The 18,230-nt window shown below is 48.4% G+C and overlaps 1 protein-coding gene across 1 annotated transcript in view; it reads left to right on the top strand.

Moving 5' to 3' along the window:
- Positions 1-18,230, top strand: part of VAMP2 (vesicle associated membrane protein 2) — a 107,964-nt gene that overhangs the window by 74,878 nt on the left and 14,856 nt on the right. The window contains exons 2-4 of the mRNA XM_086945954.1: positions 8,708-8,822; positions 11,403-11,561; positions 12,527-12,578. Of these exons, the coding sequence (XP_086802080.1) occupies positions 8,708-8,822; positions 11,403-11,561; positions 12,527-12,578 (326 nt within the window). The remainder of the gene's footprint in view (positions 1-8,707; positions 8,823-11,402; positions 11,562-12,526; positions 12,579-18,230) is intronic.

Below are 18,230 nucleotides of genomic sequence, written 5' to 3'. Positions count from 1 at the left end.
TATTTTCTAGCATTCACATTTGGTTATCTTCTGTATAGGAAGGCGTATACAGTACGTGAAGATCTGCTAAATTTCCTCACCAGCTAACAAGGACATTGGCCAACCCTGCAGTGGGCACTGTGGTAAAGGAAAGATACAGAGTCCACTTGATAAGTTAAGATCCTTTATTGCAGGTTCCATCCAGGTTAGATAGACAGGTTAAGTTGTAAGATAAACCCCACCAGGAGCCAGCTGTAAGCAGCTCAGCCTCAGATGACCAACTGCCACAGTAAGTAATAGAAAGGCACAGTCAGCTAGAGGGACACCCTGGCATTCTATGATGTCATAGGTAACGTAGTACAGTCTAGCCAGAGAAGAACAGTGGAGAGGACATTTACTACACATCTTCTTCCCTTATGGAGTAATAGCAGAATAAAGGAATGATCGGCAACAATACCTCAAATGCAACAAACAGCAGGGAAGTACACAAATAAGAAGAACCAAAAGTAAGAGTGTACAACATGAGATGACGTTAGCATGAGGTATCATTAGGAGAGAAAACAACATAATATATCACATCCCCTTCCCTTAACGAAACAGCAAGGTTTCGAAAAAAAAACCAAGACCAACAGCTAAGTTAGCTGCAGACACTAATAACCTCCCCACACATGGGTACACCACAGGGCAGACACCCTCGGAACAAAAAAAAAAACTACCCCTGATAAAGATGTGCTGACACTAAACGTATGAAAAATTCACAGCTCAAAATCTTACCAAAATGAAGCCCTGGCCAGTAGCTGCAGGAAGGTAGACTTCGAAAGGAAAATAGTGCACAAACCATCTCCACCAAAAACAGGGGGTCAGCGCATAATATGGAGAATGGACTACCCACAGACACTGAACCTCACCTGAAAAGGGTGCACCGCAGGACAGCAATCCTGAGAATAAAAATAAACGTTGACTACCCAAAACGCACAATCTCCCCCGAAAAGGGTACACCGCAGGGTAAGAAAGATAACCCTGGGAAATGGGGCATGGACTACCCATAAACACTAAACCTCAAAGGGTACACCGCAGGACAGTAATCCTGGGAAAAGACATAGGGCATGGACTACCCGCAAGCACCCAACTTCCCCAAAAAAGGGTACACCGCAGGGTAAAGACAATAACCCTGGGACAAACTATGGGGCATGGACTACCCATAAACGCACAACCTCAAAGGGTACACCGCAGGACAGTAATCCTGGGAATAGACGTGGGGCATGGACTACCCGCAAGCACCCAACATCCCCTGAAAAGGATACAACGCAGGATAAAGACAATAACCCTGGGACAAACTATAGGGCATGGATTACCCACAAACACCAACTTCCCCAGAAAAGGGTACACCGCAGGATAAAGACAATAACCCTGGGACAACGATAGGGCATGGACTACCCACAAACACCAACTACATGGGGAATGGACTACTCACACAGAAACCACCTCCCCTAGATAGGGTACACTTTAGGAAACCAACCCTGACAATATGGATGAGCATACACCACTACATGGGGCATGGACTACCCACACAGATACCACCACACCATACAACGACACACTTTGTAAAGAAGCAGCAGGAATTTCCCATGCTAAAAACACACTTCTATACAAAACAAAACTGTGTTAAATGATACACATTTAGGCGTTGAGAACTGTTACACAAAAACATTGAAACAAAAGCTCCGGTGAGCGACCTCTCACCCGGGGTCTTTGTACTCTGCTCCCTGCAGACGCTGTGGTCTAACATCAGCCAAAAAGAATGTGAAGAAGTCCAAGAGTAAAGTCCCTTCCACTCCGTTGCTCCACACTTCCCTTAAACACAACGTTATGGTCAGCACTGTTAGACGGACCGGGAGGGTCGGCCGAGGACAATGGGAGAGGTCTCCAGAGAGAACCCCTCCAGCGATCGTACAGACAAGTAACTTCCCCCCCACAGACGTACACCACACAAAGATAAGGTTTAACGTTCTTTATAAGTGATCTTTAAGTATGGTACAAGGAGGTCTGGACTCGGGGGTCCCCTCGATTCTAGTCTCTTGGATGGGAAGGGGGTAGCGGGACAGTCTTATTACCAATCTGGTAGATGCGATGATATGATGAATAGCTCACAATCCTCGAGCTCGGCGTTCTAGAGGGACGGGCCGCGGCAGTGCCGGCAGGTCCCGAGATGATCGTAGGTAGCGACGGTCCGCGGCGGCGCCAGCAGGTCCCGATGAAGGTGGTAGTTACAACGGTCCGCGGCCGTGCCAGCAGGTCCCGACGAAGATGAAGGATGCAGAGGGTTGCGGCAGCGCCAGCAGGCAGGACGATAGTTCGCAAGGCAGGACTACGGCAGCGCCAGTAGTCCGTCAAGGATGAGTTCTTCACGGTGTCTCTCGACTCCAGGATACAACTGCCTTCCGGCTCTGGAACTGCCCCAGTTATAGGTCTGGCGCCCTTTGATGTCCGGACCCTCGCACTTGGAGGTCGGGAGGTCCGGGATGAGGGAGTCCAGACACCCAGCAGGGGGGTGGAGCCAGCGCCCGGGGGAGCTGGGGGGCGATCGGCACCTGGCGGGGGAGAACCATTGACACTTATTTTCCCCATTGGTCTGCCAAGTGGTCCGTTCACCTCCTGGGTGGATGGTGGTGCCGGGATGTCGGGGCCTGGCCAGGCCCAGGGTTAGGGTCGATCTGAGGCCACGCGGCCTCGTGGTGCAGTTTGCAAGATGGCGGCCGGGCTGGGCGAGGGCCGGTAGTGGTTCGGCCCCATGATTCAGAGATGTCCGGGGGCAGGGATCCCGTAGGAGACGGGTTGCGGGGTGCTTCGGTGGGTAACACCTGGAGAGCCGGGGCTTGGGCCCTGTCATGCAGGGGGGAAGCAAGCCCTTCCGGTGGCCTGTCCAACAAGCACCATGAAGAGAATGCAGAGATTTCCAAATATACACAGGTGTGTATATCAACGAAGGAAATACAAACGCGCTGAGTCTTGTGGATTGACTGCAAACGCTACGAGTGGTAATTGTTGCTATAGCGACTTAAACAACCCAACATGTGTATCGTCGTGGAAAAGTTATTCAAATTCCGAGGTTGAGAACAGCTGTGGTCATAGTTCTGAAGAAGCAGACTTATTTAGATGCTCACGCAAAGAAATGCGTCATGGATCGGTTACTCTTCTTGAGGAGTGTAGTCATGGCAACCAAAAATGGCTTCTCGTGCGTTGCGCGCTGACGCGTGTATGAAACCTGCCAGGAGACTGGTGAAAACAACTTGCGTGTCAGAAAAGAAGAGAAGCGCTGTAATTGGCCGTGGGCTGAAGCGTCACGAAGGAGTTCACCAACACCCTCTGTACGTTCCAGTATGTCATCAGAAGAAAAGAAGGAGAGGGTAGAACAACACGGACAGAGGCACGAAGAGACTGGAGAAGAACGAGGTTCTCCAACGGAAACACAGAGTGGCAGCTGAAGCACTCGTAACGGGGTAGGCTACAGAGATACTAAAATAAAGTCACCTGTGAACCTTGGCAGACTGAGAAGACGAACTGTAAGGGATGTGTCGATCTTCACTGCGCACAGCAAATCAGTCTCTCAGCATCACGGCAATCATGTAAAACCGCGCGCAAAACAGGTCTCTGTCTAACAGTACACGGAAGAATTTACAAAACAGCTCTCTGTCCAACGATGTTGTTGGAGGCACGGACCAATTAACACCTCGACTTTTAATAATTCCTCCACGTAATTACGCTTGCCCAGATACACAGTAGATCAACTGAAACAGTTCACTCACTTGATGGTAATGTCCCACAGGTTGTAGGTTGACCATACAGGAGCAGATACCACATAAAACACACGCCCAGGGTGCAGGCTGTCCAGGTGTGATAGGACACTGGTGGGGTCAGCTGGGCGTTACCTTCTGTGTGAAAATGAAGTGTCTTTGAAAGTGTTGAATTCTTGAGTTCCTTCCTTTAGCTTGTTAAGTTCCTTAAGTAGTCTTTATCTTTAGATCACGCGTAGGTTCATCCTTCTAAGAATCGTCGCCAAGTTGTGGTAAAGGAAAGATACAGAGTCCACTTGATAAGTTAAGATCCTTTATTGCAGGTTCCTTCCATGTTAGATAGACAGGTTAAGTTGTAAGATAAACCCCACCAGGAGCCAGCTGTAAGCAGCTCAGCCTCAGATGACCAACTGCCACAGTAAGTAATAGAAAGGCACAGTCAGCTAGAGGGACACCCTGGCATTCTATGATGTCCTAGGTAACGTAGTACAGTCTAGCCAGAGAAGAACAGTGGAGAGGACATTTACTACAGGCACCTACTTCTCTCTAATTCGTTATTTCTATTTGGGAGAGTATTGGTTGAATCCAGGAGGATGAAGAATATTATGCGAATGGTATTGTGTCCTGCAGCTTTACACCAGTGCTTGGATCAGCCTCTTTTTTTTGCTTGATAACATGACTGGCTTAAGCTTTGTAGTATCTCAAATTTACGAAAGACCTAACAATGAATACAAAAATGGCCATCTGCTATTTTAGGTCTGACTGGACAGCACAGCTGTTGCGACCCTAACTAAAAGGGGCTGTGGTTCCGCCCAAATGTACGTTCATGCAAGTACATACAGCTTTTGATTTGACCCACGGGAAGAGTGCTTGCCTTCCACCCACCTTTTTGATCGTTTGTTTATCCAGCTGCTTGAGCCAAGCACTTCAAGTAAAGCTAGGATATTTGACCTTTCAGTCACGCACATGCCCCTGTGATGGATGGAGCCTGGCCTTTAACATGAAACTAATGCAACTATAATGCTATTAAACATCTTCCCCTAGATAATTACAGTGTTTGTCCTTTCTCTTGTTGCTATGGTTGAAAGCTGATGCACAATACAGCTGAGCTTTGTTGGTTTCAGTGGCACGCCAGTGACCAAGGCAATAAGCTGTATCTGTTTATAAAGAAAGGTACTGATTGTCAGTGGGCTAAATTATTGTGAAAAGGATATCCTAAAGTCTTCGGGCATTTAATGCTGGCTTGTTGTTAGTATATGAAAATCTGCAGAGAATTATTTTATTACATGGAATCTCGCAGTTTACCCTGGTAGACAAGGATTTTAGTGTGGGTTACCTACTCTAGCAAACTGTATGGATAAAAGATTTGCAGTATGATAATCGTTGTTCGGTTTTCTTAGGAAACCTAGCAGTTTGTTTTGCCAATAGGAATATTGTTTAAGTTACTAATTTTGTGACTATGCCTGATGGTTACCTTTTTGGAAAGCTTTTGCTGAATACAGTCGGCCTGATTTTACATTACCCAGAAAAACTTCGTTTTTGAAGTATAATTTAGTGCAGACTTTAGACATTTTAAGGGGCCCACCGTTGACATGTCATTAAACCTCTATAAGGTGTAGGCATATTTGGTTTGGAGATAGTGTTAGTTGTGTGCAGCACCCACTGAGTAGATTTGCTGCTCATTGACTCGTGAGTAAGGCCCTTGGTTCTGTGTCCATAAATGGCAAATTTGTCTGGGGAATTTAATCTTGAGGCATAAGTCAGAGCACCCTTGCGGGAATCTCCGTTATGTTGAACCAAAGTATGACATCTGGTTTACAAAACTTATAAAGCAGAGTGTTACGATGCTAAATGTACTTTGTAATGTAAGTAGATCCAATAGTCGTAGATGTTCTTAAATAGATGTTTATTAGTTAAAGTTGGTAAATATGAAGGCCCCATCCAGCTGCTCAGCCCCACTCATTCAAACTGATCACACATTCAAACCATGCATACACGAACTTTCTAATGACATCACACACACACACAGGCTGAGCAGCAGGGAAAGAGATGATCAGAATATAACACAGAGCTTCTAACTTTCGGGTATTCACTTTAAGTATCCCTGGCTTACTTTACATGCTGCAGCTGTCCTTGTCTTAAATCAAGCACTGTCCTGTGGTTCTCATTAATGTATTCACAGGTAGTCCAAGTTTCCAGGGGTTGAGTCAATTTTGCATACTTTGCTTTTGCATAGTTGCACAGAAATTCAGGCAAATGGTGCACAATTACACGTAATTACGCAAACCCCTCATTTGGCGCTGTCTTTTATCAACAAATGCATCCATTTTGAATGTAAAAATGCATTTTGCAGTAAAAACAGTAACGCAAGAAGCCAAGTGCCGCAAACAGAATCCAGACGTGTTCTGCTCATGCATGTTGTTCCAATGCACTTAAGCTAAATGTTTACTATGAACTTCACGTAATTACACGCTGTATCTTAAAAGTAGGGTTTCGTTCAACAAGTATAATGCCGAATTACGAGAGATTACACCAGCTTTGCAGAAATGTTTCTCCGCCTGAGATGGAAGCTTCTCAGGCAAAATCCCAGAATCGGAGGAGTGTGAAAATGTCGCTTTTCGGATACCTTGAATGCTAGTCCTGTTTCCAGGTCTCACACTCTCCAGCGGTAAACACCCAGCTGTGGTGGGCTGCTGCTCTTCTTAAAAGTTCTTTGGTGATGATCTTATTATTTTGTGTTGTTAAATTGTCTGGACAGTGAAGCATGCAGGAAATAAAGGACAGACATGGAGCCCACTTCAAAATACAGCAGCAAATTACAACAATACAGGTGAACATAGCACCCCTTGCAGCATAGAGACTTTCAAGACTGCCCGCCGTCCTTGCATTGCAACCAGCATAATGATATATCCCATTCAGTATACGAATATACACAGGGCACAGTACATGTGTGTGGTCTGTCGTGTAGTAATGACATTTGCATATTTTGAATAGGGTCTAACTTTTTTGTTTTTTAAAGAGTAATTTCTGTCACAGGCTTGCAGTTATAGGACTGCATTAGCACTTGATTTAAGTTAGTGAACTACCAGTAGCTAAATGTTTAATACTCTGTGAACGTGTTAATTTTACCTAATTAAATGGTACTCCTGTTTTATACTCCAAAAGGTTGATAGGCTGTGGTGGCATTCTGACCCACCCGCTCCAAGTTGTACTCGTCATTCAGGCTGCAGAGATTGTACAACTGAATGTTTGGTCCAGGAGCAGCTTCAAGCTTTGTTAACATGTGTTGCTCTCTGATCTGAGATGCATATGTTATGCAAATTTGTAGAACATACTATCACCTGGGAGGGTATCCTGGCTAGTTGGAGGGATGTAGGAGAAGGCTTAACCACATGTCTTGGCTTTTGTATGTTTGTAATGTGTGCAAGTAGGAGTCCGGATGAGCTGAGGTGTTTGTAAAATTTGTGAAAGTTTGAATTATGCTCACTTGTGAATGGGGAGCCTGTGGAGCTCCTTCCGGTGTAATGTGAGTGAGGCATGGGAGGTTGAGAGCGATCCTGGCTGCCGAGTTCTGAATATTCCGTGTCCTTCTGGTGAGTTTTTGTTGGTCCCGGCATAGAGTGTTCCTGTAGTTCAGCTTGCTTGTGACGGGGGCGTGCGCAATGGTTTTCCAGGTACTGATTGAAAGGCATTTGAATATCTTCTACAGCATCTTCAGGGTACGGAAGCATGAGGTGGTGACGGCATTGACTTTTGCCATCAAGTGTAGTTTGCTGTTTAAGATGATCAAAGGTGCTTAGTATGGGTGGTGGGGTGGGTTGTCTTTTCTAGCTCTGTTGACCACCATGCAGGGGTGCAACGGTGATGTGCTCTTCCTGAAGGTAACTTTTTCGAACTTGGCAGTATTCAGCTTTAGGCAGGATGCTTCCTTAAACTGTAATCTGGAGGCCTGGAATGAAACATTTAATTTTCATATTAAGCATGTTAGATTTCCCACCTATATCAAGAATCTGTTTGACTGTGGCACCATCTGTGTAAAATAGTCACACACTTCCAAGAACATGTACATCATGGTGGTGCTGTGCATGAATATGATGCCAAGAAGTGATTATATTATGGGTGGATTTCGGTCACTGCTTCTTGTTGATGATTGGTAGACATCTCTTACGTCAGTGCAGTGGGTTGTTCCAAGTGACCTACAATAGAGGCTTGGTATTCTGCTGTTGTGGAAGCTGACTGGAACCTAGAACAAGTCCTGTTTTTTGCCCCACGTTGACTGCAACCTAGAACAAGTCCTATTTTTGCCCCACCCACATGGCAGGATTCTTTCTTCTGTCCCTCATACATCATGTGCTCATTTTTCTGAAACCTTTCCTCTGGTGCCTCTCAGTCTCACCAGTTTCTCCCATAAATGTTACTTCTCTTGGCCATGAACTGGATGCTTCTTCTGGGTGTTCATGTCCTTGATGTCTTGGTCTTACTGGGTCTCGATCCTCCTTTAGGCACAGGCTGCATATACTGGAAGCTTTCTCTTTGGACCTTCCCATTTCTCTGAGTCCTGACCCTTTTTTCAGCCCTGTGCACTGAGCTCTCAATGAGTTCCTCTGGGTCTGTCCCTTGGCCACCCCACGATTTACCTCTGGGTCTTATAATCTTCCTCATGGGGTCCTTGTTTACCCGGGCCTTGGACTCTTCCCTCTGCGTCCTTCTTCCCTTCTGTTTTCCTATGTCTGTTTACTGAGCCACTAATGCATGTTTGACCCGAGTCCTTGCCCCATTCCTCACGCCTGTGACCTGAAATCTGTTCACGGGCTTTGTGCCCCTTCCAACTCCACACTCCACACACACCTGGTTCTTGCTGTTCTAATCCAGCGCTCAGGGCCCTGTAACTCCTTAATTTACTGATGTTTGTCTCTTGCTGTGTGTCCCTCCAGGTCTGCTCCACCTTCTGGACCCCCTGCTGCTGGTGGAGAGGGTGGTGCCCCGCCACCTCCACCCAACCTGACCAGTAACCGGAGACTTCAGCAGACTCAGGCCCAAGTGGATGAGGTGAGTGCTGGTTGTGGGGAGGGGGAAAAGACCAAGCTGTAACCACTGTATGAATCTTCATTTGCATACCTCTTCCCAGAGGGAATTATCTTGAGTTCATGGCTGCAGTGTGCATGGATTGGGTGCGATTGTAGTATTTATACGGAAACCGATCTTCAGTAGACGTAAGGGGACAACTGCCCAGAAGAAACTTCAATTATGCTGAGATCAGAGGTAGCACCCGCTCCATCAGTACCTCAGAAGGCCGAATAGCAACAAAAAAAAGAACAAATGTCCTTCCAGGCTCATTGTGGTGGATAAATAACTAACGCGAGAGAGAAAAAACTAATGTACACAATGCATACTGCGTCATGAATAACAGAATGCGCACCTTCCGTGCAAGTTACTCACCAGTACTCCAACGTGCAAACAAAAAACAGTATTGGAGCAGACCCCACGGGGCCAAAGGGCCTTCTCAGAAGCACACAGCTGGAGCTGGCACAGGCCTGACGCCCTTCCGGTCTTGAATCATTCCATTCTCCGGGCCAACAACCCTCCCATGAGGCGCTCAGCACACGTCCTACTTCACCTTCTATTCTGGCCCTCGATGACTCGGGGGAAATAAATAAAAGGCACACAGTGCACCTTAGAGCTGATAACACAGCCCAGCACCACACACACACACACACACCTGACCTCTACTGGGATCCTTAATGGACAGGCCCCAAGTCCTAGTGACAGCCTACAACTGTCCAGTTTGCACGAACCCTTGCTTGGAAAGCTGCCTTATTCCTGCTGTCTCCCACACGAACTGCTAGTGAAAGATGAATAAAGTCCCTGTGGTCAGACAGAGGATAACGTATTTGTTCACCTTGACAGTTGCCAGAGTGAAAGTGGGTCTGTGTTCCTCTTAGTCTTCTCCTGTGCAGAGGCACAATCCACGCGTCACACTAAAGCCCTTCCACAAAAGCAATGGACCCAGTATGCTCTCTTTGTGCGTGAGCCATCCCACCATGCACTTTCTCTCCAGCACCATCCAGTTTGCTCCCCTCCTGCTGACTGTTGTATCCCAGCCGGCCGCCCAGTGTGAAACTCCACGGCCATACCAGAGAGCCATCCACCCGGTGAAACCTTCCCAACTGCTGAGCGTATGGAGACCCAAAGGTGCAGCATCCGCTTGTACAAAGCGAGAGGGCCCAAAGTGACACTTGTAGCTAGCAGCCAAGACAAACTGACCCCCCTAGGCCTCCCCTTTTTGCACAAGCCAAATGTAACAGTTGGTTTCCACCCCAAACAAATCTGTTGCCTAACCCCACAACTACACTAGTTTTTTTCCCACAAGAACAAACTGTGCCCTAGTTAAAAACTAAAAAATGGATAATCACAAAATACTCCTTCCCGAATATCTAGGTTCCTGCTCAGAAGCTTAAGATAAATTGAAAAGTAGGCTTTCCACAGGCCTCCTCTAGCCTTCTGCTTTGAATCTTCTGTAGCATCAAAATGTTTGCATGCTTAAACCCCTCATTATGACCGAAATTCTGGTTGCGGGTCCTTGTCTGCCACCTCCTTCTTGTGGCTGCAGTGACTGCCTAGTGTGTGGCCAACTCTTCTAGGCATCTGGCCTGCAGCTCCTTGTCGCTACAGGCAAGATAAAAGTCCTCAGTGGGCGACTACCCACCCTGTGACACACCAGCTGACACGGTCCATGCTGTCTGGCCACAACTCTGGGGTGGAGTTTGTGGCAAGACATGTAGTAAGAACTTATCACAAACATAACGGTTGTGGACCCATGTAGACATATAAAAAAGGCTGCTTTACTAACATAAGTAACTGGCTGCTTAAGTAGTGCTTCATCACAGTATCAAACAACGTTTTAACCCTGGTTTCTACAACTAAAGTCCGTGTAATCTTTTAAACGATCTGTAGAGGATGAAGGGCCTGTGCAGTCTTCCACCACATTCTACAGATTAACAGGACACTGTATAATTGTACATGCAGACAGAACATGTGACATGGAAAAGGATGGAACATCCGCATTGACCTATGATCTCTGAATGCGTTTGCACATTGCACCGCGCCCCCTCACTGCCATCCACAGATTGACAGACTGTTTTTTCCAATACATGACTTGCCTCACATTTGCAATGACTAGCATGTGAAGGTGATACTTGTGCAAAGTTCTGATTTCACGAGGTAAATTCCATAGGGTAGAAGTGCATATTAGAGGTGGCTTAATGGGGATGTTGCTAGCAGTTTAAAACAGGCTGCATACATTACAAGCTTTTACAAAACCTTACAGGGCTCTCTATCTCTTGGCGTGTAGTAAGACACTGACCAGTGAGACGGTCACCCTTGTTCTCGGCATCGAATGGATAGTTTGAGTGGAGATACTAAGCCCTTTCATAGCTCCACCTACCCTGGTAGATCCAAGGTGGGCTGTGGCAGTGGCCCAGTACTGACTTGTACTATTTCTCCATCCTCTCTGAGTTCCCGCGGTGCTCCTTTGGTAGACTGCATTTGTGAGAGCGTGCAATTGCATCTGCGCAAACTTTTAAATATGGTCCAGGTATTTGACCTTGGTCTCCCGTTCTCCTTGCACAGGTGGTGGACATTATGAGAGTGAACGTGGACAAGGTTTTGGAGCGGGATCAGAAGCTCTCGGAGCTGGACGATCGTGCGGACGCCCTGCAGGCTGGAGCCTCCCAGTTTGAGACCAGTGCAGCCAAGCTAAAGCGCAAATATTGGTGGAAGAACTTGAAGGTAAGCTAATCTTTATTCTGCCACATCTGCCTTTCCAGTTCTACTTGTGGCCTCACCACCTCTGCCAGAGTACCACTTTTTCCACATTCCCACCCCTTTCTCCTGCTCCCCAACCACACTGGTACTCTCTCTATCCGTGCCCACTCTGGCCTTGTACTCTCCTTCTATAATGTCCGCTCTACTCTAGTATTGCTCCCTCCGTCTTGTCTCTTGGAACATAATTCCATCCCAAAAATCCTGCTCCAGAGTCCCTCTTTCCTTCCTTGATCAGTGCTCTCCACCTCCACTTTTCTTTTTTATCTTAACTCGCCCTGTACTTGAGCTCCACCTTATTTGACTATTGATACTGCCCCAGATTATCTATCTCGGTCCCTTTAGCCCTGTTTCAGAGTCCCTCTCTTGATCCCCACCAACCTTGTGCCTGACCATCACTCTCACGCCAAACACATTTGTCTGGATCTCCCCTTTCTGTGCCTACCCGTCCTGTCTCAGGTCAATCCCCTGGCTCCTCATCCACCCATCAACTCTGATCTCATCACCCAGATTTCACTCCCTGTATGCATGTGTCCCTGCCTCACTTTGTTTAAGACCAGTGTGCGAACCCCTTGCCCAGGTTACTTATCTCTGACACACCACCTAAAACGATATATGGTAGCCGCTCCTCCCTTTTTCTTTAATCCCTGACCCCTTTTGGGACCCTCATCCTCTTTCCTCTCCTTGCTCCGTCTGAAATAGAGCTATTCTAACCCATATCCTATGCCTGAGCGCGTTACCTGTATCTGATTGGAACTTACTCCCACCTAATGTTATTCCCCCAGTCAGGACCCTTCCACCCCTGTTCTCTTATTGATTATTTTTTTTCTTTAAGTGCAGTTCTCTCTTTGTCTCCCTCAGACCCTTTCCGCCACACTCCCTTAATTTCAGCACTTCGCTTACACTCTCTCACTCTGTTTATTTTCCCACAGATGATGATCATCCTGGGTGTAATCTGCGCCATTATCCTCATCATCATCATCGGTACGTAACCACACATGCTCTAGACTCTCCAGCAGCGCACTAATGCTCCAGGCCAGTGGTTGCTACTGTAAGAAAATAACTGCTTGGCTCTCTCCCATGGCTGTTATTTCAGCGTCACGGTGGCCCTGCCCTGCAGGTGTCACAGTAGGAGCAGTAATGGGCACTCAGACCATTCTCTGAATTAAAACCTCAGCGTTCCACAACACTGGCCAAAAGGCAGCATTGCGCTCGCCTTCCCAAGTTCCTCTCCATTAATTCCGGCCTCGGCCAGTGGGTGTCACTGTAAGAGCAGTGAATGGATCTTCCTATAGGAGTGTCTTTACTTTGGCTGCTGTTCCAGCTCTAGCCTGGAAGCGCTGCTGCTCCATTTTCTTCAAGGTACGAATCTTTATCTAGCATAGACTTCCTTAAATTCATACTTCAGAGAAACATTTTCAAAGAGGTCCTAAACCTATGCTCACAACATTTTACCTTTGATATGTTATTTAACTTACCCCTATTTAATTTAATTTACACCAACTCACTTATGCAGCGTGTGCAAAAAATGTGGTCCTCTCTAAAATCCTACCTCTGCTTCAGTAGCCGCGCTCCATAAGTAGTTAGGTTTCATTTTTAGGTCGTTCCTACCAGACTAGAGAACCTGTCTGGCTGTGAAAGACATTCTGTAAGCTACCAAGAACATACAAGGGCTTGGACCCTGCTCATTGCTTACCATTTGATGACTATCCTGTTACTCTCATTTGGCTACTTCCTATTTGATGGTTGTTTGTCAGTCTTGTGTTTGTCCCTCCCATGGAGCAGTGTTTCTTCACCCATCTCTTTGACCTGCTGGCGTCTATGTCTCCTCTGCTTGCTTTTAAGGAACTACTTTTTTGTAGCCTGTGTGGTTGTAAAATCATGCTCTGCATACACCTCCCATCTAGTGTTGGGCTCTGACGTTTGTATCTCGTTTTTCTTCAAAAGTCTTTGGAGTCACAGGTATAGTGACCCCTTCCGTTAGATGATAATGCACATGGGTACCGGTTCCATTGTTGGATTAATTTCTGCGCAGCAGGTGAATGTGAAGATGGAGCGTTAGACAAGAAAGCGTGGTGACCATGCAAGAAGCTAAATACATAGTGCAAGTAGAAGAAATTACATCTTCAAAAACCTTAGGCTTCTGTGGAGGTAGATGGGCACAGGTGAATCTACACCACTACATGATACGAGCAGATGCTTAGAAGGTAGTTAACATATTATGTTTGTAGCCTATGTGGCATTTTCCCCCCACCTCCCTTCCCATGGGCTTCTCTCACCTCATCAGAACTTGCTGTGCTCTGACCTTTGTGCTTTTGCCATCCCTGTTCCCCCATGCTCCACATTGCTCTAATGCGTGTCTTCTCTCCCAGCGTTGCATTTCCTCCACCCGCCCCCCCAACCTGCTTGTCCAATGTTTTTGTTTTTAAAAGGCACTTTTACCCTACTTTTAAAAATTATTATTATTACAGGTTCATCTCGAAACCGTAAATTAAAATAATCTAAAACATGTCCTATTGTAGGTGTCCGCATACGTTTTGAATATGCATGCATGTGGCTAGAAAATGACGCAGCGGTTGCCTCATTGCATCTTTTTCATAGATCGAGATAGATTCTGAGTCCCAATCCGAAGAGGACTCAACCGTTCTGTAGTCAGCACAAAAACACCGTGAATGCCTCTACCCCTGATCCTAAGCCCAAACCATCGGTTTCTACCGAAAAATCTACTTACGGCCTGCCAATGTACGTAAGCTATGGCGCGCGCCATAAACGTAACTCCAAAACCCTGCCTTCCGGCTCGACTCCCAAAGTTCGGCATACACCAGGGGCCTCCACCTCCTTCATATCCGAGGCCATAACACGTCAATTTTCAGTCTCTGCACCGAAATCACGACTACAAAATTTGGAATCGAACATTTCCTTGTTGAAATCGAAGCTCCCACCACCAAAATCCTTCTTTTTGGGTCTAAAACCTCCTCCAGAGACAGTTCTCAAGAAATGTTAACAAAAGCTCGATCCGAAACAAGACATTGTAAATTCAGCCTGAAACTGAGGAAATTACGATACAACCACCAAAACACATTTTTAAGAAGTAGTTGAGTTTTGAAGAAGCATTGGACATTCTTGTTCAACCTATACGAAGAAGAGTAAGGGTACTGCAACTAGTCCATTGCACATTCTTAGCCCTACTTCACCACTACCACAAACACCTCCAATATCTCACTCACCACATTTATCCGAGTCAGTAACATATCCCCATAGTCTACAATAGGGGGGATCAGGATATCCCAAATAATACACAACCAGGGGATCCTTGGGATATTTGTGATATAGAGCCTCAAGCAGACACTAATCCTGACTTGTATCCTACTCGCCCATCACCACCTGGTGATGCCACTGCTTATCAGGACTTAATAGCATGTGCAGCAACGTTTCATCAAGTTCTGTAGTAGGGGATCTCTGTTTATAGTCATAATCTAGTGAATAGTCCCGCCCATGTGCGTGGACCCCGGCAATCAAAAATAATCTCTTAAGTTGTCAAAATAATGCAGAAACTGCAAAGACACTTAAGAGAGAATTTAAAGACAAATAATGCAGCCTATATCCACAGGCTACACTGTCCAGTACTTCAACTAGAAATTCCACCAAAAAACACTACACATAATACAGCCTGCCAGTTTCTACCATAGAGAAACTTGCCTCCCCCAGTAAAAGACTCTGGAATGATAGAGAGGAAGGTAGGGACAGACAAGCCCCATAGGCTGCCATTATGTGGCTTAAATAGGATACTGTGCCTTTAAGAGAACTTTCCAGAACTTCTCCCAGTACTCCAGAATGCATAGCAGGTCCCTCTACTTTCAGTTCTTTTTTCCGGCTCCTGCTTACAGGACCCTGGCATTGAGCTCTCCCTTGTTTCAAGGGTTTATTGGATATTTTGGCACTTTTGTGTTCTAAAAGTGTTTCAGTTTACTTTCTTGGTGTTCTCTTTCTACATTTTGTGCTGTTTCAGGCGTTTTAGGGCTCTAAAATGCCTGGCCTTTTTGATAAGTGCCCAGCATGTGGGAGGAAGAAGGCCAAGAGTGATCCCCATGATGTCTGCATCGTCTGCCTCCCTGAAGATCATGTCCCTGAGGATTGTGTCATCTGCCAGCAGTTTACTGCTCGGACTCTAAGGGACAGACTGAAGATCAGGCTTTCTGGCCTTGAGGAGAGGCGGCTGCAGGTGGGTCTGGGCAGGCTGGGAAGGTTCCCTCTGCCTCTGCTGAGGCCTCTGGGGGGCTCCCCAGGGGCAGGAAGTCCAGCAAACGGTCCCGGTCTCCGTCGACGTCGATTGCATCGACGACGTCGAGAGGGATGACGGCGGTGTGCTCCCCTTCTCCCCGGGGCTCCGGGTCGAGACGGCGTGACGGCTCGACATCGAAGATCATGGAGAAGTCGCCGTCGAAGCCACCGTCGACGTCATCGTCTTCGTCGACGTCGAGGTCTTCCTATCGACGCCGAAGGCGAAGTGACAAGCATCGACGCTCGCCGTCGAGGCGACACAGTCGATCGCCGTCGAGGCGACACCGGCGATCGCCGTCGAAGCACCGGTCGACGTCGAGGGGCTCCTCGACGTCGAGAGCATCAAGACGACGGCGGCGCTCGTCGTCGAAGACGGAACGCTCGACGTCGCGGAGGCGGCGTACGACGTCGCGGAGGAAGAGGTCGACGTCGAGGGATCGGCGTTCGACGTCGAGGAAAAGAGGGTCGACGTCGCGGAGGCGGCGATCGACGCCGAAGTCACGGAAGCGTCGTTCGACGCCAGAAAAGCGACGCTCTGCGTCTAGCAGAAAGCGGTCGGCGTCTAGGAGTCGTTCAGCCTCTCCGAAACGGCGCAAGAGGGATTCTAGTCCCAGGAGTCACGCTACTTCTAGTGGAGGACGCAAGAGAAAGCGATCACCTGCTGATGGGGCTGGCTCTCCGCCCCCTTCGCCTAAAGGGTCACCGGGCTCGGTGTACTCAGAGGTGTACACGCCATCTCGGCCTCGGACTCGGACTCCTCCTCCTGTTCCTAAAGAGGATCCTCCACCCAAACCACCACTTCCTTCAGGCGACCCTCCACCACCTCCTGTCCCTCCGCATGGGCCCACCCCGCAGCCGAAGGTTCCTCCGCCGAGGTCCACTTCCCTGCCGTCTTTGCCTGTTCCTCCTAAGGGGACCCCAAAACCGAAACCCCGTGAGGAGCCAAGGAAGACCCCACCACGGGCTGGCAGGTCTCGCTCTCTCTCTGGGAGAAGGGAGAGATCGCGACGCAGATCATCCACGAGGTCGAGACGCCGCCACAGGAGGCGCGAATCTCGCTCACACACGAGGTCCTCTGGGACCCGGGACTATTCTCCTACCCTGTCGGGGTCACCGGACACGAGGGTGTCCCCGATTTATGACCTGCTGGCGTTCCATGACGTCCTTTTAAGGGGCGCTGCGAAGTTGGGCATATCCCTGACGGTGCCTACTCCGAAGACTTCAGTCATTTTTGAGACATTGTATCAAAAACACCTGTCTTGTCCTCTCCTACCTCTGGTGCCGGGCCTGGAGGAACCGGCTATGGCCCTGTTTCTCACCCCTGCGGTGACGAGGGCGGCTCCATCGAGGTTGCTGAAGAAGTACCGGGCTCCTGATTCGGACCCGGCCTTTCTGAGAACGGAACCCCCTCCTGACTCTGTCATTGTGACGGCGGCCCGCAAGCAGCATGCCACCACTCCGTCCTCCACGGTTCCCCCTGATAAGGAGTCCAGGTGGATGGATTCGGCGGGGAGGAAAGTCTGTGGATTTTCCGCTACCTCCATGAAAGCTGCAAGTGCCACGGCGCTGTTGCGCCGATACGACCGCGCCCTCTAGGACTCCCTCGAGCGGTTTGCTGAGCATTTACCTCGGGAAAAGCGTGAGGACTTCATGGAAGTGCTGAATGAGGGGATGCTGGTAGTGAACCAGATTATCAGCGCTGCGGCGGACTCTTCCCTGTTGGCTGCTCACGGATTTTGCCACGGAGTCAACCAACGACGCCACGCATGGCTCCGGCTTATGTCCCTGAAACCGGACGCACAGCAGAGGGTGGCCAACCTACCATTCTCCGGTGAGACCCTCTTCGGGAAGCATGCGGACGATGAGATGGCCCGCATGAAGGCGGAGGCCGAGACGCTAACGGCTGTGGGCCTGGAGAAGCCTAAAGAGACCAAGAAGACGTACCGCCCTTTCCAACGGCGGTTCGGCGGGCAAGGCCGAGGACGGGGCCAGGCTTCGGGGCAATCGCAACAGCAACACCAGTTCCGTAAGCCATTCCAAAAGCGCCAGAAGGGCAGAGGAGGCCAGCAGTCGGCCCCAGCGCCCAAGGGCCAGGCTGGGTCCAGGCCCTAGGAACCTACTTCCCCCGGATCTGTTACCCACTCCGGTAGGGGGAAGCATTCAATTTTTTCTGGCAGAGTGGAGAAAAATTACTCAGGACAAGTGGGTGCTGAATATTGTTTGCAATGGATACAGTCTTCGGTTCACCAGCCCTCCTCCAGCAATTCCCCCGGTCAGCTCGCAGTTTCAGCTGCGCGAGCTTCAGGCGGAAGCGGATATCCTGTTGAGGAAAAGGGCGATAGAAGACGTACCTCT

This window comes from Lissotriton vulgaris, chromosome 12 (genome assembly GCF_964263255.1).
Source record: "Lissotriton vulgaris chromosome 12, aLisVul1.2, whole genome shotgun sequence".
NCBI classification, from domain to species: Eukaryota; Metazoa; Chordata; class Amphibia; order Caudata; family Salamandridae; genus Lissotriton; species Lissotriton vulgaris.
The sequence above is the reverse complement of the archived record's forward strand: the minus strand, read 5'-3'. Positions and strand labels throughout refer to the sequence as shown.